This window comes from Rattus norvegicus, chromosome 1 (assembly GCF_036323735.1).
Source record: "Rattus norvegicus strain BN/NHsdMcwi chromosome 1, GRCr8, whole genome shotgun sequence".
Classification (NCBI taxonomy): Eukaryota; Metazoa; Chordata; class Mammalia; order Rodentia; family Muridae; genus Rattus; species Rattus norvegicus.
The window spans coordinates 109,673,618-109,694,438 of record NC_086019.1 but is presented as its reverse complement, the minus strand read 5'-3'; the positions used below and the strand labels follow the sequence as shown (position 1 = coordinate 109,694,438).

Genomic DNA, 20,821 nt, shown 5'->3' with positions numbered 1-20,821 from the left:
TGAAATATGGTGGTGCTTTCTAGTTATGGGTTATTCGGAACACAGCCTAGTATGTGCTGCTTAATAAATGGGAAAAATAAATCTAAATTTGGGTTATGGAATTAGGTTTAAGTGGAAAAGGAGAAAACAGGTGCCACGGGTTAAGGACATGGTGATGTATCTCTTCCAAGTAGACCCCTGGGTTCTGTTGAAGTGTGGCCAGATGTCAGAGCAGAAGATGAATCACATGGGTTTCCCAGGCCTGGTCCTGCTCCATGTCTGGAGAGCACAGGATTTATTAGGAAACTTGGCTTCCTCAGAAACTACTAAGCAAATAATGTTTCTTGTTTTCTATGCCTTTAAAGCCCAAGATTAAACAATCCCGTTTCAATATTTAAGCCAAAAGCTGTGGCAAAGTAAGGACAACTGAAAATAAAATGGCAAAATCAACAATGGAAGTGACAAAGCATGAGGAAATCAAACACTTAACAGGACCATTGTGCAAAGCAATAAGTCACACCATAATGTCTGTCGCAGACGTGTGTTTCCATAAGCAACCAATTTGCTTTCATGGGACTTAGCCTAAGAGATGCTCCCGTTATGGGAAAGACAAAGACATTGGTTACAAAGGCGCCATAGTGCTACCCACACGATTTGTCCAACCATTCATGTCTGACCACTACTTGAATAATCTGTGAGCCTGGCTTTTCTCGGATGATCTTCCCATAGGCCGTAAGTCAGTGAAGGAGAGTCCTTGCAAATGACAACTTTAGACAGAGATTTTTGAGCCAGCAAGCTTGTGTGAGCGTAGAATGTAGGGTCCTGAACATTTGAACCTGACCAACAACCAAGGTACTGTGGCTCTCAGTCAAGAAGCACCCTTGACTGCTCTTCCCAGCTTCTCCTGATAGGCAGTCTGTGCTCAAGGCTGAAACCCCCTTGCCACAAAAAGCAGAGTAGATTCAAATCCAATTTGCTATTCACCCACCAGCTATATTGTAGATTAGACTGGATAGGCCCCTTTGAAAAGTTAGGGACTCGTGAGCGCCAGGGCAGAAAGAAACCTGTGCTGGGTGGAGAAGAAGGAGAACATGCCCGCCGCTGCATCCTGTCAGCCTTACCTTGCAGGAACAGACTGAACACCTGTCTTCTCTCAGAATCCACACCTGCCCATTATGCTTCAGCCCTCCTTCGTGGGGACAGTCACCAGAGCAGGAGGGCCCAGAGGGACACAGGCAGTCAAATCCTCCTGCTAAGTTGATGCAGGCAGAGTCATTCCAACAAGTGTGAGTTCTTAAGGCACATTCATCGATATCTGCAATGAAGAAACCACAGAATTTCAAAAGCCAGGCAAGGGAACCCAGGACACAACAATAATAGACACTATCACTGAACAGCACTATGGCAGATTTCCCTGGTGTTAGGTCCTTTGTCATCTGCATTTGCTCATTGACTGTACAAGGCAAATGCTCTGTGGAGGAGACTCACCGGCGGGCTAAGAATCATCGACTGAAAGTGTCTTCCCACTGCCAGCTAGCCTGAAGCTTCTGTGAGATCAAATGGATTGCTGCCCAACTAATTAAAATATCCACTATTGCCTCTATTCTCTTATAGTGGCCATGGAGTTTGTTAACTCATCAACTACAGAATGGGCACCCTTTGAAGCCCAGCTCTTGTAGAAAAGAACTGTGTGTGCACGAGCCACTGAACAGAAACAAGTGGGCAATTAGAGCAACTTTGACTCCAATTGCCCCACATCCTGATGCCAGGGCTTTGAAAGAAGAGGTTGCATGATTCTTGTTACGTGTCTTATTTAATATTAAAATACTTAGCTTCCTAATGCTCAAAAAAAGTTGGGTCTCACAAAAAAATCAGGACTCCAGGAGGTATGGCTTGGATGCTGATGAAGACAAGCACATTGAATATTGTGTTCCCTGACAACATAATAGGAAAATCAGACAAATCCAGTCACTCTACCTGACAGTTCAAACTTGAGTGACCTCTATGTCTCAAATACACTCCTGCCAATTCCCTCTTGAGCCCTTTCCTGACAGCCAAGCTTGAAAGGCAGCCTGTTTTGCCTGTAAATGGCTACTTTAAAAGAAACTTATTCATTAAATTTAGATCAAATATCCTAGCGAACAACTTCTGCTCATTGGTGCTGGTGTCATATCAAGAAAATTGTACTTGGCCTTTCTTTCTATGTGAATTTTTCAGCTTTATTGGAAGGGACTTGTCATCTGTATGTCAGAATCTTCTACTTCTTTGGCTAATCTCTAGCCATGTCTACAAATACCCTTGAGATGATAAAACACCATTATGTACAAGGCTATTGGCACAACAGACGTGACTGATATTAAAGGTAACAGAAAAGAACATGCAAGACACTGCTAACACAAAACTGATGAAACAGAACACATGACTTGGGGTCCCATCCGACATGCTACTGATCATTAGACAGGACTCCTGTAGGAGGGCAGAATGTCAGAATAATGTCATCTCATCTGAATCCCATGCTAATATATGTGTGAAGTTATACATCATTAGGATAAAATAATCAACCCTCCTCAGAGAAGCTTTTTGTCTTGCAGGAAGATGGGGAGTTAACACAGAGGTTCACAACTAGACAATATGTAGAGAATAAGAGATTTTGGAATACATATAATGAGATATCTTCATTAAATTCCTCCCTTCAGGGATCAGGGAGCTCTGGGGAAGAGAAGTCACAAAGATTTTAAGAGCCGGGGGGATGAGTGACTCCAAGAAAAGTGCGTCTTCTACACAGCAGGACAGATACACTCACATCTCACAGACGAACTCACAGAGACTATGGCATAATGCACAAGGCTTGCAGAGGTTCAAGCAAGATTGGGTACCAGCACTAAGAAGCGGAAGTGGACACAGAGTCCCACCCCTAACCAAGAAGCTCTTTGTAATTGGTGGAAAAGGAAAAAAAAATAAAAGCTTTCTCCAATAGAGTGTCACTGGGTATATCGACCATAACCTGGGGCAGGCCACATGCTCATGAATAGTTGACCAACATAAAACAGGTATGATACTTTTGTGGATTTTTGTTTCATTTTATTTGGTATTTTTCATATTGGTCATTGTTTACTTTGAGTTTTGTTTTGTGGAGTTTTTTTTTTTTTTTGCAAAGAGAAAAAGGAAATTTGAGTGGGTAGAAAGAGGGTCTGGGAGAAGTTAGAAGATTATATATATGTGTGTGTGTGTGTGTGTGTGTGTGTGTGTGTGTGTGTGTATGTGTGTGTGTGTGTGTGATATTTTATATTATACATATACCTACATATAATCATGTATAATACACATATACATATAAACAAATTTTGAAAATCTTACAATTTTCAAGCCATAATAGCAATTTTACTGATATGTGTGTGCACTCATGTGTGCTTATACACATGTAGATGATGAATATAGAGACAGCTCTTCTTTTCAAGAATCAGTTACGCTATCGTGATCACAAGACAGAAAGTTAGCTTTAGTTTTTAAAGCAGGGAAGCTGAGGTATGGATAGGTAGGTGACGAGCATGTACTGGCTTGAGAAGTGCTTCTGGAGGATTCTGTTATCCTGCACAACTCAGGAGCCACAGTGTACTGCAGTGCTTTTGCGATTCCTATTTACTTTCAACAACTTACACTCTAGACTCTAAGATTAATTTTCAAACATTATATCTTACATAGATCCCCTGAGTACTTTCAGTTGACATTCTGAGTGTAAAATGATGCAATTACCCCAAGTGGGTTAGAGTTTTGAAGCAATTATGACTTGAAAATAATGGGAAATCTGTGACCTATGTTCTCCTCCTGGCTGCAGGGACCATATTGCTATAAAACAGATTCATGGCAACAATACAAGAAGACATTAAGTAGTTTCGATGCTATATTTTTTTTGTGACGCTGGGGGTTTGAACCTGCAGTCTTGTGCAAGCTACACAGGTGCCTTCTGGGTGAGCTCCATCCCCAGACCACTTTATGTTTTTTATTTTGAGGCAGAGTCTCCTGACATTGCCTATGCTGGGCTCGCCTAGTCAGGAGCCCAGGCTAACCTTAAATGTGAAATCCTCTTACACAGCCCTCCAGAGTATCTGCGACTGTAGGCCTCACCACCAAGCTTACATAACAATCATTTCCAGAACCTATTTGCTTCTAAGATGTACTTTCTCTTTCTGTTCTACCAACTTAAGTCTCAGGGAAGCCAGTTAGTTAATAAACAATGAAGAAAAACCATGGAAAGGGTGGAAGATTTGATTCCTGGATTCTAACTCAGCAGAGAAAGGCTTCTCTCATCTTAGAAGCATGTTCAATGACATTCTTAAGCAAGACCATTCCCAACACACTATGTAGGGTGGTGATCCTTTCTAGGACGCCCTTTGTCTTCTCATTCTTCCTCTAACTATTCTCAACCAAAGTCAGCACTGAGTGAAACAGTTAGCAGATCTGAATTGGAATCCTATTTCCCTTTCAATGCCGTTCTTACAATGAGCCAGCCCCTTCACCTGTAAGAGCATATGCCCATGGATGGCTTCTCTTGTCTGGAGCTCCTTTACCATGACACAAACTTGTGTAACAAATCATGATTCACATGAAAACCAAACTATAGATAATATAATGAAGATGCAATGCTTATCCCTTGATATAATGAGTGTGTATATTTAAAACACTCCGTTGATATTCTCTAAATACTTGCTAATTTTCATCCACGTCTTATTGTTCCGAACACTCATTATGATGATAGTGGAGTCTTAAGAGGTATGGCATGTGTACATTTTCCAGTCTGCAATTCTGTACATTTGGTGCCATTTGGGGTCTCTGTGTAAATTACCATATACAAAAAGAGGACTTTTCTGATGAGGGGTGACAAATTCAGTAATCAATGGTTACAGCAATAAGTCATTATGAGTTGGTTTAATAGGTCTTGTTAGCAGTGTAAGAGCCCCTGGAGCCTCTGACTTGGCTGTGCATATGTTCTTGGCCCTCGTATCAATCTTAGGAGTTTTATTTTTGAAACAGCCTTTAAATCCAATCAGAAAGTGGTTGGTGTAGCCCATAATATTTATGCCACTAGTGCACCAGTGTGCATGTCTTGTCATGCAGGACACGGTTGTAGATCCCAGGGTTCACATCCATATCTCTGTAAGATTAGTGATAATTTTCCCCTCCAGTAGCATACATAGCATCTTCCACCATTATGACATCTGGCCAGCAGAAGATTCGAAGTGAGTAGCAGCCTGCTACTTTGTGTTTTCTGATGCAATGTATGCTGTCTTCAGCAACAGGCGACTTCCCATCAAGTTCTGGCTGGTAACTAATATCCCCGGTAATAGTAGTGCATGTTTGAGGGGCTATAGGACTTCACTTGTCAACAATCCAAAAGAGCTAATTGCTGGCACAGAAGTTTTATTGGTTATTCTGTGATGTCTCTTAAACATTGCTGTCCCATTACAGGGTCACTCCATTTTAACTCTTTATATATGTGCTGTAAATACTGTAGGCAGCTTCTACAGTAATAGGTTTCCATCTGACATTTTTGAAATGTCTTCAGTGTTATGTAGCCTTCTCTGTAAAGGGAAATAATGGAACTCTATCTTTATACCCATTCTGGTTATACTATTATTTTAAATTCATTTTTCATTTCAAATGTCAATACACTATATTTTGGTTAAACTAAATCCCCACTTCTTACCACCTCTTCCCATTGGTCTGAAACATTTTCCCTTCCAACTTCACGTTTCTTCTTTTCTTTTTTTAAAACGTACTGAATCCATTGGGTGCTATTAGTCTGTTCTTGGGTGTAGGATCACATCCTGGAATGTGGAACTATTACCAGGAACCATATCCAGAGAAAAAACTGACTCTTTCTTCCTTGCAGCAGCCATCAGTTGATGTGACCCCACCATGGGCAGTGAGTTCTCTTAGGGTAGAGCTGACATCCTGTTGCTCACTTTTCCTAGTGCCTCAAATGGCAGAAAACACTTTAGGCAATCTATACATTTATATAACTTCATGTAATATATAAATTCATGAAGTTTACAAAAGTTTATATAGCTTATATTGATGAAATTGTGTTTTTGAGGTGTTTAGCAAGCACAGGGAATAACCAATATTTTGTCCTCAAGGAAACCGTTTTCTTACTAAGTTATAGTCTTATAGTGATATCCTTGATTCTAATGTAAAGTGTAATAAACATACAAAAGCGTCATCATAGTGAAATAGAAAAGCAAAATTTCACCCCTCCAAAATAATTTCATTTTTCCATCTTTTTTTAGGAAAGGGACAAAAGGAACCACTTAATAAATCTCTATAGAGACTGTGTAGAAATGTAATTTCAACCAAACCATTACCAATTTTTGCTCTCTCTAAAACTAATCTCAAAATTGGCAGTTAATTCCCACCCAAAAATGTTAATTCCCACTCCTGAAATGATAGTTTAGTGTTTGGCTATTTCAAGCCTATGAGGTTGCAAAGACATTAGCAATCCTTTCCCTTCACAAAAAGGAACAATGGCAAGCAAGCCTCCTGTCCATCATGAGAAGAGTGTGAAACCCAAATGTTCTCCACAGAAGGGAAGGATTCCAAAGTCAGTTCAGAAACTGTGTTGCCTACAGAGTTCCATGTAATTGCTTTACTTATGACACAGAAACCTAATTCTGCTTCCGTGCAATTTAACAGATTTATGGAAAGCCAGATGTTAGCAATTATGGAAACTGACATTATTCATATTCTTGGTAACAGACCTGTTTGCTCTGCACAAAGCCAACTTAATCTATTACACATATCCCAAGGCATCCAAAAGGAAGAGGCACCCTATTTACATATTGCAATTGTTGTTCTCTGCTGAGCGAGTGCAAAGATACTCTCCCAGGAGACTTCTGCAAATCATCAGAGAAGCTCACAGTCTGACAAGAGACAATGTACAAAAATCAACCAAAGCATTTCATACTCAAATCCATAGTCATTACAGCAGTCTTGTTGTAAATACTAGTTTTCTGTGCTTTCTTTGTGTTTCCCGTTATAGGTTTATTATTTAAATGCTCCCTACTTGAATAAGACTTTTCTCAATAAGATTCCATGGCTAAGCTTGCATTAGAGCTAATTTTCTTACATTGGTATTTTCACAAATTCTGAAAGCTGTGATTACCATACTCATTTTTACTTTAAGAGAAGTCTAGCTGCACACAGTCTGTCTGATTCCTTCTTTGATTTGAGGTTGCGAGGTTACTTGGGCATGGAAAAAATATACTTCAGAGATGTTTATAACAGAGGCAATCAAACTATTCCCAACTTAGCCCCAAACAATCTCCCTACTCCTCTGAGAGGAAAAAAATGGCTCTGCAGGAATCCTAATGCCATAAAAACTGTAACAGTGTTTGCCTTAGGAGCTGAAGCTGCTACAGGTTGATTTCAGAACTCAACAAAAACACCTTTCCCAAAGGTGAGAGGCAGGCTAAGAAAATGAACTGTTACATTATATCATATTTCTCCTTTTTGAATAACTTTTGTAGCATATCAGACTCGAGACAGGTGATGTGTCAGAAAAGTCACGGTAACCCAAAGTTTGAACATCCAGCCGTGCGGGTTCTGACTTGGAAACCATTACCTGACATTAGTGGCTCAGAAAAGAGAACAGAGCTAGGGGGATTATTAGGAATAGATGGTATAGAGCACAGGAGCCTCCCCACAGCTACAGTGGTATTACTTCTTTATGATGGCAGAAAGATAATGGGAAAAGGAGCATATAGTGCACATCAGCAGAATAATTCTGATAAAATGCAGACAAAGGCAACGGCTCCTGCAACTTGCAAAGCAAAGGGCTTAGAGAACATTAAGCTACACGGTTAACTCCAGGACCAGAACAAGGCTTCCTAGCTGTGTGATCTTGTATTCTGCCTTTCCATATTTGCCTGGAAGCTCTGCTTTAGAGCACAGACTATTAGGAATGAGGCTGATATACATAATACATTGGAAGGTATCACCAAACACAGTAAGGGACTCAGATCACCTAACCGTCACAGAGCATGCCATATAGCTAGAGGAGAAAAGTAGGACATGCCTTCATTATGGGCCATGCTGCAAGTCATTGGAAGGCTTCAATGTTTGTCCAGGGTCATCTTTTTGGTTTCTGCCTTAGCTATCTTTTTTTTTTTTTTTTTTTTTTTTTTTTATTAACTTGAGTATTTCTTATATACATTTCGAGTGTTATTCCCTTTCCCGGTTTCCGGGCAAACATCCCCCTCCCCCCTCCCCTTCCTTATGGGTGTTCCCCTCCCAACCCTCCCCCCATTGCCGCCCTCCCCCCATAGACTAGTTCACTGGGGGTTCAGTCTTAGCAGGACCCAGGGCTTCCCCTTCCACTGGTGCTCTTACTAGGATATTCATTGCTACCTAAGGGGTCAGAGTCTGCCTTAGCTATCTTGAAAAGACTCTTTCAATGAAGGAAACAATATGGTCTGCACTAGCTATCCCTGCTAGGAGTCGCTTGATCCTGATCTTAATTCTTGGTGTCAACAACTAGCAGACGGCTCTAATTATTCATCACTGCTGTCTTCTGCATGTGTGCAAGCTTCCAGGGATCTTGTCATCCTAGGCCAGGTTCTGAGGCTCCTCCTGACAGTTTATTGTAAAACCGTTCCCCAGACTTAGCAAATATTTAAACCTTGGTATGAAACTTTGATCAGAAAGCTTTTATAAACTTCCTGAGGTTTAGTAATCCCTTAACCATCCTCTCACCTTATCATTCATTCATTCTCAGTTGCTAAGAGTCTACGGCTAATTATTCAGTTCACCGAGCTTATCAATTATCAGGTTACTACTCAGGAAATGAGATACAACGAGAAAGGGAGATATAGCCTCATAGGTAAAGATGTTAGTGTCTCTTATTTTTGAATTTTCATCTTTCCTAAACTCTTGTCTATCTTCTTCCTCCCCATGGCGAGGAGGTGGCATGCTCAGGAAAAGCTTACCTTGAGCAAGTGCCAGGCAACCTAAGACAAGTGGGTCTCTTGCCTCAGCCCCACTCTGAAATTGACTTGTTTCACTCTGGGAGATGTTTAACTCTGAGGTTTAGTCATCCTGTGCAAAGTGCAGATGTAAATGTTTGTTAGGTAATTTGGTAATTTGGTTAAACATAATAAAGCAGCATCCTACAACCATTACTTAAAGAGGCTGAGATTCCACTGGTGCTCCTGACCCTTTTCCTGCTATACTCCTTGTCACTTGGAGTTCAGCTCTTCCTCAGAGGCCTGCTCTCCCGTCTCCCAAAGTTAAATTCAGTCTGCACTTGACCCCAGATCTCTTACTACATAGGCAGCACATTCTGTCCTCTTGTCAAGGTATTGTAAGTCTCATACAAACTCATAAGTTTTGGTTTGTCTCCCAGCCAGCAAGATCCAGGAATGTCAAAACACCAAGTTCTCTGTGACCTTTGATCTATACACCTTGCCCTTAAGTGAAGGGTGTACCTTTCTGATCCTCCATGAACTAGCTGTGGTTGGTAGCTATATCTATTTACAGACTATACGGAAATGGGTATTTTACTGAAGATGGAGGAAAGAGCTCTTCCAGGAAGTAAAGCAAGAATTGGTGAGGACAGAGAGCATTTTAAGATACCCAGTTCACTACTGTCTGCCGTGGACAAGTCCGACCTCTATACACAGTGATGAAATTTGATTAAAATCAATACAATTCTGACCAGTGAATGGAATGAATATAAAATCTATTATCACTGAAATACTTCCTATCTGAAAATAATTTTAACATTCCCAGAAGCTACAGTATCGATGCCAAATGTGTTAGGTTTATGTGTTTTACTATAACTGCTCAGGAGTGAAAGGTAAGTTGTTTTCTGTTGTAAAGACAGACTAACACACACCCAACAGCTAGCCACAGAAAGTTGGCAATGATAGTCATTGTTTTATCTAGACTCTTCACCAAAACTCACTCTTTAGGGCAAAGACTTATTCTTTCTTGAATTTCAGTTTTCCACTGCATTATGCTTCATGCTTCCGCATTCTTCCTCGCCCCCCCATACCCACTCAGCTCGTTAAGACCCAGCTGCCTCTTATCTGTGTGTCAGTCAAAGCACGTTCTTTTTTTTTTAAAGATTTATTCATTTATTATATATAAGTACACTGTAGCTGTCTTCAGATACACCAGAAGAGGGCATCGGATCTCTTTACAGATGGTTGTGAGTGACCATGTGGTTGCTGGGAATTGAACTCATGACCTCTGGAAGAGCAGTCAGTGCTCTTAACCACTGAGCCATCTCTCCAGCCCCCAAAGCACGTTCTTAAGAGCCTTTTATCTACTAAGAAGTGCATGAACAATTGTTCTACTTGAATATGGTTGAGCTTCATGGACAGGAACCCCTGTACTCGTTTCTCCACCTCTTGGCTGAAATCAAATGTTGAAGAAACATTTGTCCTTTGGTGCCCTGTTTTCTTTCTAGAATAATAAAGGGGTTAACTACATACATATAATGCTTTTCAAGGTCTTGTCCATTTCCAAGATTACCTTCAGCTCTGTGGGACTTAGCTTATAAATCAATTAGAAGACTTAAAACAATATATAAAATCCAGATGTAAATAAAAGAGAATCCACCGCAGGATAATTAACGTACTTGATTCACTTTTGGTTTACTTGAACATGATGACTCATGTATATAGTCACAACAGTTGGGGGACAGAGGCAGGGGCACTACTATTAGTATTATGATAGCCTGGGATGTACAGGAAGACTGTTTCTTAAATGAAAACCAGTAACAATAAAAACAAACTGGATAGTTCCACAGTCACCTTGCACATTCAGCACTTAGTAAGAGAATTCCAGTCTCTTCTTAGGCATTTGCAAGCAAGTGTCAGACAGAGAAGGCATGTTTTTCTTGTCTGTATCAAAGTAATCTTTAATGAAAATACATGCAGGGAAACATCAAGGTTGAAGCCAAACGAATCCCTGATCTGTTAGATCATTCTTTGAAGCATGCTGCCAGGTTGGTGATTATTTCTTTTCTTTCCTGTGTCAATAAAGAGTCTTAAACACAGGATGGTACAAAGACACTTAGAAGGATTGTCTTGTAATTTATACAGAAAGGGAAATACGTAAAAATATCACCAGGGGTAGTTCTTAAACACTGGTCTCAATCTGACTAACCAGAGGACTAGTTTAGAGCAGCCCCTATTCAAAGACTGCTATTGCGCCCTTCAAAGGTCTTCTCCCTGTGTCATAACCTCTGCTGGGCAGTCAAGACTCTTCTAAAATGAGCATCCTAGTGGAACATTTAGGACACTGTTCAAAGATAGGAATCTGAAAATGGAATCCCAAGGAAAGTAACTGGTCAAAAGTCTGGCAAGGGTATAGATAAAATTTTAAACATCTTCTAATGCTTTTGCTTGGAGGATTTCATCTCTTTAGTTTTTCTCTATTTGGATTTTTTTTTCTCTTGTAGAACTCTAATCGTCCAATTTGATAAAACAGCTCTTGTAGTATCTTTTATATTGAAACGGATATTGACCGGAAAGATCTAAAAGGCTTTAGTAGAGAAAAGGGAAATTTAGACACAAAGGTGAGTATTTTATCCCACTTAATAGACATTTTGGGAGTCTTTAATTTCTGTTTTTTGTTTTAATGTTATCCTAATGTATTCAAAACCTTATGGCCCCAAACTAAGTTTGTTTCCTAGGAAAACAAAGGAAACCAAATGTTCCATTCTTGAGCAGATGTAGGTAGACCCTGAGAAACTGAGGTAGTCTAACCCACCCCATCCAATCAGCCCACATAGAGGACTAAAACAGATACGCACATGGTTATTAACAGTTCAAGGAATATCCCTGAGATGACAACTCTACACCCCTTATAATTAGTGTTAATTTAAGTAACACCTAAGGTCAGAGACCTGTTTCTTAGTTTTTGGGAAGATGTGGAATGTCTCATATACATAGCAGAATTTAACAAACCCAGAATGGCTCATATGGGTCAATGCCACCATTTCTAGATTAATTTTTTTTTACCATTCTGACTGTTAAATGCCCTACCATTCCTCCTTCTTACTTTCTCCTTGTCTTGTAAAAGCCCCCAATCATGGGGATGGAGAGACTGCTCAGTGGTTAAGAGAACTTGGTGCTCACCAGAGAACTCAAGTTCCGTTTACGATAGCCATGTTAAATGGCTCTCTCTGCATCTAACTATAGCCCCAGAAGATCCTAGATGTCTACACTCCAAGGCAATTGTGTGCACATAGTCACATGAACACAAACACACAGATACACAGACACAAACATTTTAAAATGATAAAACAATTTTTGAAAAGTAAATATAACAAAACAGCAATGAAAAGACATCAAGTCACTTCTACACAAGTTGAATTTTATTCCACTTAAATGGAACCATCCTCTATTCTGAAATTTTATTAGTAATTAAGATTTCCCTTCAAATCACTCTTTACTATGTTTCTCTAAAATACTTTCTTGTTTATCTTTAAGGCTGCAAGAGTTGAACATATGAAATTCTTGGCATTTGTACAAGGTGCAGCTATGTTTAATTAGGATAATTTCAATAAGGGCTGATGTCCTCATTGGTCATTAAAAAGAAAACGGTCTTCCTAGGATTCTTTTATTACTTGATGTACTAATAGGTATTTATTGAACATATTTGATCTGTTAATTATATAGGATACTTTTCTCAATGATCATAGAAAAATGTCTGACTAAGTCATCCTAAGGAGAATTGCCTTATCCTGGCTTACAGTTTGAAAGTACACATTATGGCAGAGAAGATATGATCACAGGCACGAGACCCCCATTTCACAGAATGGTACCATATTCAGAGAACACCTTACTTCTTAGTTAATTCTCTCTGGAAATGGCACTCACTCACAAGTGTACATAAATATATTTCTCACTGACTCGTACAGGAGACAGTTTCCTGAACAAAACACCAAGGGCTCAGGCTCTAGATCAATAATTGATAACTCATGAAATGTCAAAGTTTCTATAAGGGAAAGGATACTGTCGATAGGTCACTTCACCAACTCTGTATCTGACAGAAGGCTAATATCCAAAATTTACAAATAACCCAAGTTAGACACCAACAAACCAAATAACCCAATAAAAAACAGGATACAGAGCTAAACAGAGAATTCTCAACAGAGAAATCTTGAATGGCTGAGAATCACTTTAAAAACTGTTTTAAGTCCTTAGTCATTAGGGAAATGTAAATCCACACATCTCTGAGGCCCCATCATACACCCATCAGAATGGTTAAGACCAAAAACTCAAGAGATAGCGCATGCTGGCAAGGATGTGGAGAAACGGAAACATTTCTTCATTGTGGGTGGTAGCACAAACTTATAAATCACTTTGTAAATCAATTTGATGGTTTCTTAGAAAACTGGCAATATTCTATCTCAAGACTCAGCTACACCACTCCTGGGGATATACCCCAGGAAACATCTTAATCCAGACAATTACCAATCTAAATTGACCATCCCACAGGGATGGGATCCCATGGAAAGTGCTTTGTACTTGTAGAGCTACAAGCTACATTAAAGAATGGTTACTTCTACCAAAAAAAAAGTACATTTTCACACACCGTAAAATTTAAACACCGGGAGAAACATATTACAAAGAAGGTTTCAACACTCTGAACTCCCCCATCACAGTACTGTCACAGCTTCACAACCTCCTTTCTCCCCTCCCACCCTCCCACCCATATATCAGGTGCTTCATTAGGTTTATGGTGTTACCCTCTCCCAAACACAATTCACTCGGTTTATGATGTCTCCACTCAGGCTGAAGTTGTGTTTTTGCTGGAAACATTGTTTCCTTTGGCATATACCTTACCTCCTCTAGTTTATCACTCCTCAATGGAAACACTAGGATACCTTCACTTGCTCCAACATCACTCTCTTTAAAACATTGTGCATCTGGCTAGCCCACACAGTGACCTCCACTACTCTCTGCCTACCTCCTTTTACTGCCATCCAGACTTCATGAAGGTCTAGACCCAGAAATGAACCCACACACCTATAGCCACTTGATCTTTGACAAAGGAGCTAAACCCATCCAATGGAAGAAAGATAGCATTTTCCCAAATGGTGCTGGTTCATCTGGAGGTCACCATGTAAAGAATGCAAATTGATCCATTCTTATCACCAGATACAAAGCTTAAGTCCAAGTGAATCAAGGACCTCCACATCAAACCAGATACACTCAAACTAGTAGAAGAAAAAGTGGGGAAGAGTCTTGAACACCTGGGTACTGGGGAAAATTTCCTGAACAAAATACCAATGGCTTATGCTCTAAGATCAAGAATCAACAAATGGGATCTCATAAAACTGCAAAGCTTCTGTAAAGCAAAGGACACTGTGGATAAGACAAAACAGCAACCAACAGATTGGGAAAAGATCTTTACCAATCCTACAACTGATAGAGGGCTAATATTCAAATTATACAAAGAACTCAAGAAGTTAGACTCCAGAGAGCCAAATCACCCTACTAAAAAATGGTGCACAGTGCTAAACAAAACATTCTCAGCTGAGGATTATAGAATGGCCAAAAAGCACCTAAAGAAATGTTCAACATCCTTAGTCATCAGTGAAATGCAAATCAAAACAACCCTGAGATTCCACCTCACACCAGTCAGAATGGCTAAGATCAAAAACTCAGGTGACAGCAGATGCTGGTGAGGATGTGGAGAAAGGGGAACACTCCTCCATTGTTGGTGGGATTGCAAACTGGTACAACCACTCTGGAAATCAGTCTGGACATTATACTACCTGAAGACCCAGCTATACCTCTCCTGGGTATGTACCCAAAAGATGCTCCAACATACAACAAAGACACATGCTCCACTATGTTCATAGCAGCCTTATTTATAATAGGCAGAAGCTGAAAAGAACCCAGATGCCCTTCAACAGAGGAATGGATCCAAAAAATGTGGTACATCTACACAATGGAGTTCTACTCAGCAATCAAAAACAATGACTTCATGAAATTCATAGGCAAATGGAATGAACTAGAAAATATCATCCTGAGTGAGGTTACTCAATCACAGAAAAACTCATTGATAAGTGGATATTAGCCAAAAAGCTCAAATTACCCAAGATGCAATCTACAGACTACAGGAAACTCAAGAAGAAGGATGACCAAAATGCAGATGCCCCCACTCCTTCTTAAAAGGGGAAAAATATCCATAGGAGGGGATATGGAAGCAAAGTTTAGAGCAGTGACTCAAGGAATGGCCATTCAGAGCCTGACACACATGTGGCCCATATATATTCAGCCACCAAAACTAGATAAGATTGATGAAGCTAAAAAAAGTGCATGCAGAAAGGGACTGGATATAGATTTCTCCTGAGAGACACATCCAGAGCACATCCAATAGAGAGGTCAATGCTAGCAGCAAACCACCGAACTGAGAATAGGACCCCCTTGGGGGGAATTAGAGGAAGGATTGAAAGAGTTGAAGGAGCTTGCAACCCCATAAAAACAACACTGCCAACTAATCAGAGCTTCCAGGGACTAAACTACTACTGAAAGACTATATATACATGGACTGACCCAGGGCTCCAACTGCATATGTAGCAGAGAACAGCCTTGTTGGGGCACCAGTGGAAGGGGAAGCCCTTGGTCTTGCGAAGGTTGGACCCCCAGTGCAGGGGAATATGGGGGAGGACAATAAGGGGGATGTATATGGGGAATATCCGTATGGGGGAGGGGAGCGGGGAAATGGAATGGGGAATTATAGACAGGAAACCTGGAACAGGAATAACCTTTGAAATGTAAGTAAAGAAATATAAAATAAAAAAAATAAAAAAAACCCCTGAAAATACCCTCTCCCCCTTGAACTTTTAACCTGAAAAAAAAGGGGGATGGTGATTTTTTTTTTTTTGGCAGTACTGCTTTATTTGATCTGAGTATTGTACTGCAGTTTAAGATCCAGTAAGTTTTCACAGCAGCATAAATAACTTCAGACTAAGACAGACCATTCAATATTCATCCAAAGAAGTCGTAGATGCTGATGTCTGACTTGCTGCTTAGCCACGATCCTGGCCTCCAATGTATTTAAACCAGAAGCTTCACACTGAGCCTCAAGAGGCAAGGAGCTGACAACTGCATAGGATTTGACACCCAGGATTGTTTAGGAACTGAGAAAAGCAGGCAAATGAATCTCCATGGAGAAGGGTTACAGATCTTCAGTCAGAAAACACCAAGGAGTCGAATCAGAACAGCAGCTGAAATGCAGAGGTTGGGACCAGCCATTTTCACAGTGGTTGTAACAGCGTTTGAGGGGAAGCATCTTTCTGAGACCCCAAGTGAAATCCCAGCTAATGTCCTCTGTAAGATGTAAGCATGCCATCTTACTTAGCCTTTCAGGAGCCTCTGGAGCTTTTCAGTGAAAACTCACTGCAGTGGTTTGCAGATGTGAGTGGGCATCGTCATTGGCCAACAGGGCCTCATCAAAACCCTAATCACAGAGAGTTTTAGGAGGGGGCTGGAGGGGTTTAAATTTGCATTTCCTAAGGACCTCGAGTGAAAGTGAGCAGGGCTGTTTGGAGGGTCAGAGGTCTGGGATCACTGTCTGTAATCTACACGGGACATTTCCAATGTGAAAATTAAAGTCTTCAATGTGCCTAGTTACTCTGCCTGTCCTCTTGCCCACAGGCTTATGATCTCCACCACTGCAGCCCTTGAGGTGATTAATTAGGCTGGTGGCCAGGCTACAGGTCCCTCTCTATTCATAAGGACAAGTCCAGCAAGTGCCTGGAATTCCTCTTCATGCAAATGAAGCATTCACAGCTCCTAGGCCTCTGCCTTCTCCATAAACCAATCCCCTGATAGGTTATCCAATTCCCAGTGTTTACCTCTAAACACTTCAAAATGTCAGCAACACTCATGGACTCAGTAGCTTTTGTCTGTGTAGAAAAAAATCAATAATCAAGTAGTCGGTGGTTTCATGTGAAGTTGGAAGGGGAAGCAAAAAAGGGTAGATATGACAGAAAGACAGAACTCATGTATAATATTCTCAAAAATAAAATAAATTCAAAAAATGCCTAGGAAATAAGCAAGAGTTAAGGCCAAATAAATTTGGGACATTCAGAATGCATAGGGAAGTCTCCACTTAGTTGTTCGTTAAATGGTCATTATGCAAAGCACTTTCTAACAGAGTTATTCTGACATAAATGAATCAGAATATAGAAATATCTTACAATATTAAAGAGTATATAGATTTTAGATATTATTAATAGATTTTTTTTTACATTTTAACCTGTGTGTCTAATAGTTCACACGCTATCTGGTATTACTGTTCTCTGTCGGCACTGATTCCTTTCTCTCCTACTTGCCTGCATATTTGACCATGCCAACCACATCACTTCACAGTGAACTAGAGTTTGTATAAGAAGGCCAATGTTTGCTTCATGTGTGATTTTCCTTTGTTTGCTTGCTTACTTGTTTGTATGATCAATTTTGAACTTCCAAGAATTAATATTCCTAAGGGATGAATTCTCTGCACCATCCATCCCACCAACCTAATACTGTCTTATGGATATTATCTATGCCTGTGTGTATGTGTATGCATGCATGTGTTTGTGTGTCTGCATGTGTGCATGTGTGTACACACCAACATCCTAACTTATTCTTCTATTTTTGTTGATGTATTTGCCATCTGGTAAGAACTGACTTCCAGGCTCCTCATGTCCTCTGTACTGTCTTGTGAACATTGCTAATTACTGTGACTATTTGGAAGACGTTTCGACGTGGAAACTAGCACCATATCCATACTAAACAGCGTCAGGAATAGTTGCATGGTTTAAGTCTTAAATGACTCCCAAAGGCCCATGTATTGAAAGCTTGGGCCATAATGCAACAGTGTTTGTAGGTATGGCCTTTAAGAGGTGACTGGATCATCAGGGATCTGAACTCATGAATGGATTATTTTGTTTCTGGATTCTGATCTGAGTGGGTCAGTTACAGGGGGCCTGGATGAGGAAAATAGACCACTGAAGGATACATAATGCTTCTGCCAATTTTTAACCCCTCTCTTTTATATTTGCTTCCTGGAAAACATGACATGAGCATTTTCTCCATCACACTATCCACACCATGATGCTCTGTCTTGCTATGGACCTAAAGGCAATAGAGTTGGCCCAAGAATGGATCAAAACCTCTAAAAACATTCTTCCTTTTGTATGTCTGTTGCAGCAACACAAAGCTGAGTACCACAGTATCTGACAAGATAGACCTGAGAAGTATTTTGAGATTCTATTAGAATTCTACCAAATTCCAGGTTTTATTTCCAAAGTTCAACAAAATACAGGCTTGTACTGTTAGCCCCTTTGTCTAGGTGTCTGCTGAGCCTTGGGTATGACAGACTCTGGACCAAGATAGACAAGAATTTTTTCCCAGAAGTCTCCACAACACATCCTGTCTACTCGTCATGCTTAACAGGTCCAGGTTTATACACATGTGGCTGGACTTGCAAGACAGTAGCAAGCTTCCAGCATGGGTGATAAAACTCATTCTCGTCTAGCTCATTAAACGCAGTCAACTCTGCTGTAAGATCTTTTGAAGATGCACATATAGCCATAAATAAGTGGAGAACATGTTCTCAACCTTTGTATCTGGGTTCTGATGATGCTGATCCGTCACAAGTCTACCTTTATTCACTTAGTCTCTTGGTCCATCTGAAAATATTTGTAACATCTAATATGCATGAAAATGTTATAACACATCTGGACCAACTGCCAAAGGTGCTAACAAGGCCATTTAAATAGGAAATTTGGGGTCAGAACCTTGCCAAGTTGTTTTGTTATCTGTTGTTACTTTGTATAGTGATAAAAGTTAACAATACACAACTAAGTCTTCATTGTGTAACAACACTATTCTAATGACTTCTAATAATAAATAACGCTTTGCTCCTGATTATATAGTGAGAGCTGCCTATGTTGTTGTACTGTTTACTGTGACCACAGAGCAGAGCACACAGTAGGGTGCCTGCTTCACACTGCTGTGTGCTGTGATGAAGGTTGTAACAGGAGGACAGCTGCCCAGTATTGGGAGAAGGTCTGTGTCTTCCTCCAGTCTACCTCAGCAAAATGACTTTGTTGGATTTTGATTTTTTTTATTATTTACTATAAAACTTCCCAAAACGTTTTAACTTATTACAGATATACAGAACATAGCAAAAATAGTGTAGGGATGAAAAACTAATTAATAACTCAAAACTTATGTAGAAAATTCTGTTATATATAAATAGCTGTGGGTCCACATAGATGAAACAGCTGTTTTTAAACTATTCTCATTAGTGGAGAAAACCTGTGCCAAGGGTTTTACGTGATAATTGAGCACTATTTTTCTAGACACTTGGAGACATTTTTAAAAGATCACAGTCGTCCAGGTTCCACAGAAGACCAACTGATAGGGATCCTCCTGGCTATATGGCTGGATCATAAAAATATTTAAATGTACCTGAGAGTTCCTGTGAACCGGATGTAGAAATTCCAAGTTTGGGGAGTAAGATTTGACTGGGACATTGATCAGTAGAAATTGGGGTTCAAAATAATAAGAGAGAAATATATAAGCGAAGATTAATGGTCTGAGGAGTAATGGAATAAGGGCTTGCACCGACTGCAGTATCTGCGCAATGCATGAAAAGTATCAAAGGAAAGCACAGGTCTGTATGCAGGACTGAGAATAGGGTGACTGAATGACGTGGAGAGAGAAGTGAAGTTCATCTCTTCAAATGTCCAGAGTACTATCCTTTCTGCATGCCATCAGTAAGTATGTAGTGTTTCACCTGATAACACAGACCGCTATGCATGCATAGAAAAGCAGTTTCAAGACTGAGGAAATACTTCAGCAGTACAGTATCTACCCGACAAACATGAGAAACTGAGTTCAGATCCTAGCACACATGTAATATTCTAGCATAGTGAGACACATCCGTAACCCAATGCCAGGTAAAGACAAAGATAGAAGGATCCTTGAAGCTCATTGGCCAACTAGAGAGTTGCATTGCTCTGGGTTCAGTGCAAAATCCTGTCCTAATAATAAGATGAAACTAATCACAGAAGAAAGACAAACACTAATGTCTTTCCTCTGCACACCTGCATGTACACGTGCATACCTCCATATACACACATCCACATCTCCATGCATGAATATGCACATGCACTTCTCCACACCTGCACATACACATGCACACACCCACATCTCCATACCTGCACATCATGCACAGATGCACATGAATGTATACACACACACACACACACACACACACACACACACACACACACACACACCAGCTGCTTACAACTTCAACATCGGCACTGAGAATCACAGGCTCCTAATAATTGATCAAAACAGAATACCATATCTGGTCACTGGAACCTTCTGATAATACTCAGCACAAGGTATTAGGTGTCCCAGTCTCTGGGCAGCATTGTACCAATAGCAAAACAAAACAATTACTACCAGTGAGTCTCTTGTGTATGGTGACTCCGTTTTCCTGGTACCCCTCACTTCTTGGATCACACGATCCACTTTGGGAAAAAGAGACAAATCTTGAATATTTTATAGATAAAAATACGTCTTGTGAGAGTGCTATTCTTTATTGTGTCAACACTGTAGAGTTTCTGATGAAGTGAATATAGCAGGTGTTATCATCACCATCTGACAAAAATGATATAAAATGATGAAACTATTCTTCTAAAAGCTTTAAATGGCCACATTTTTAGATTCTAATGTTCGTACTTCAACCATTGTCTGGGAGGGAAAGCATAGCTGAGTCCATTTTGCAAAGCCACCTTTTTTATTTTAAAGGTTGTTTT

General features: G+C 40.1%; 1 protein-coding gene across 2 annotated transcripts in view; it reads right to left on the bottom strand.

Moving 5' to 3' along the window:
• Nucleotides 1-20,821, bottom strand: part of Nell1 (neural EGFL like 1) — an 864,397-nt gene that overhangs the window by 15,420 nt on the left and 828,156 nt on the right. For both annotated transcript variants that reach the window (NM_031069.2, XM_017589771.3), the window contains 1 exon segment: nucleotides 1,101-1,294. In NM_031069.2, coding sequence (NP_112331.2) covers nucleotides 1,101-1,294 — 194 coding nt within the window.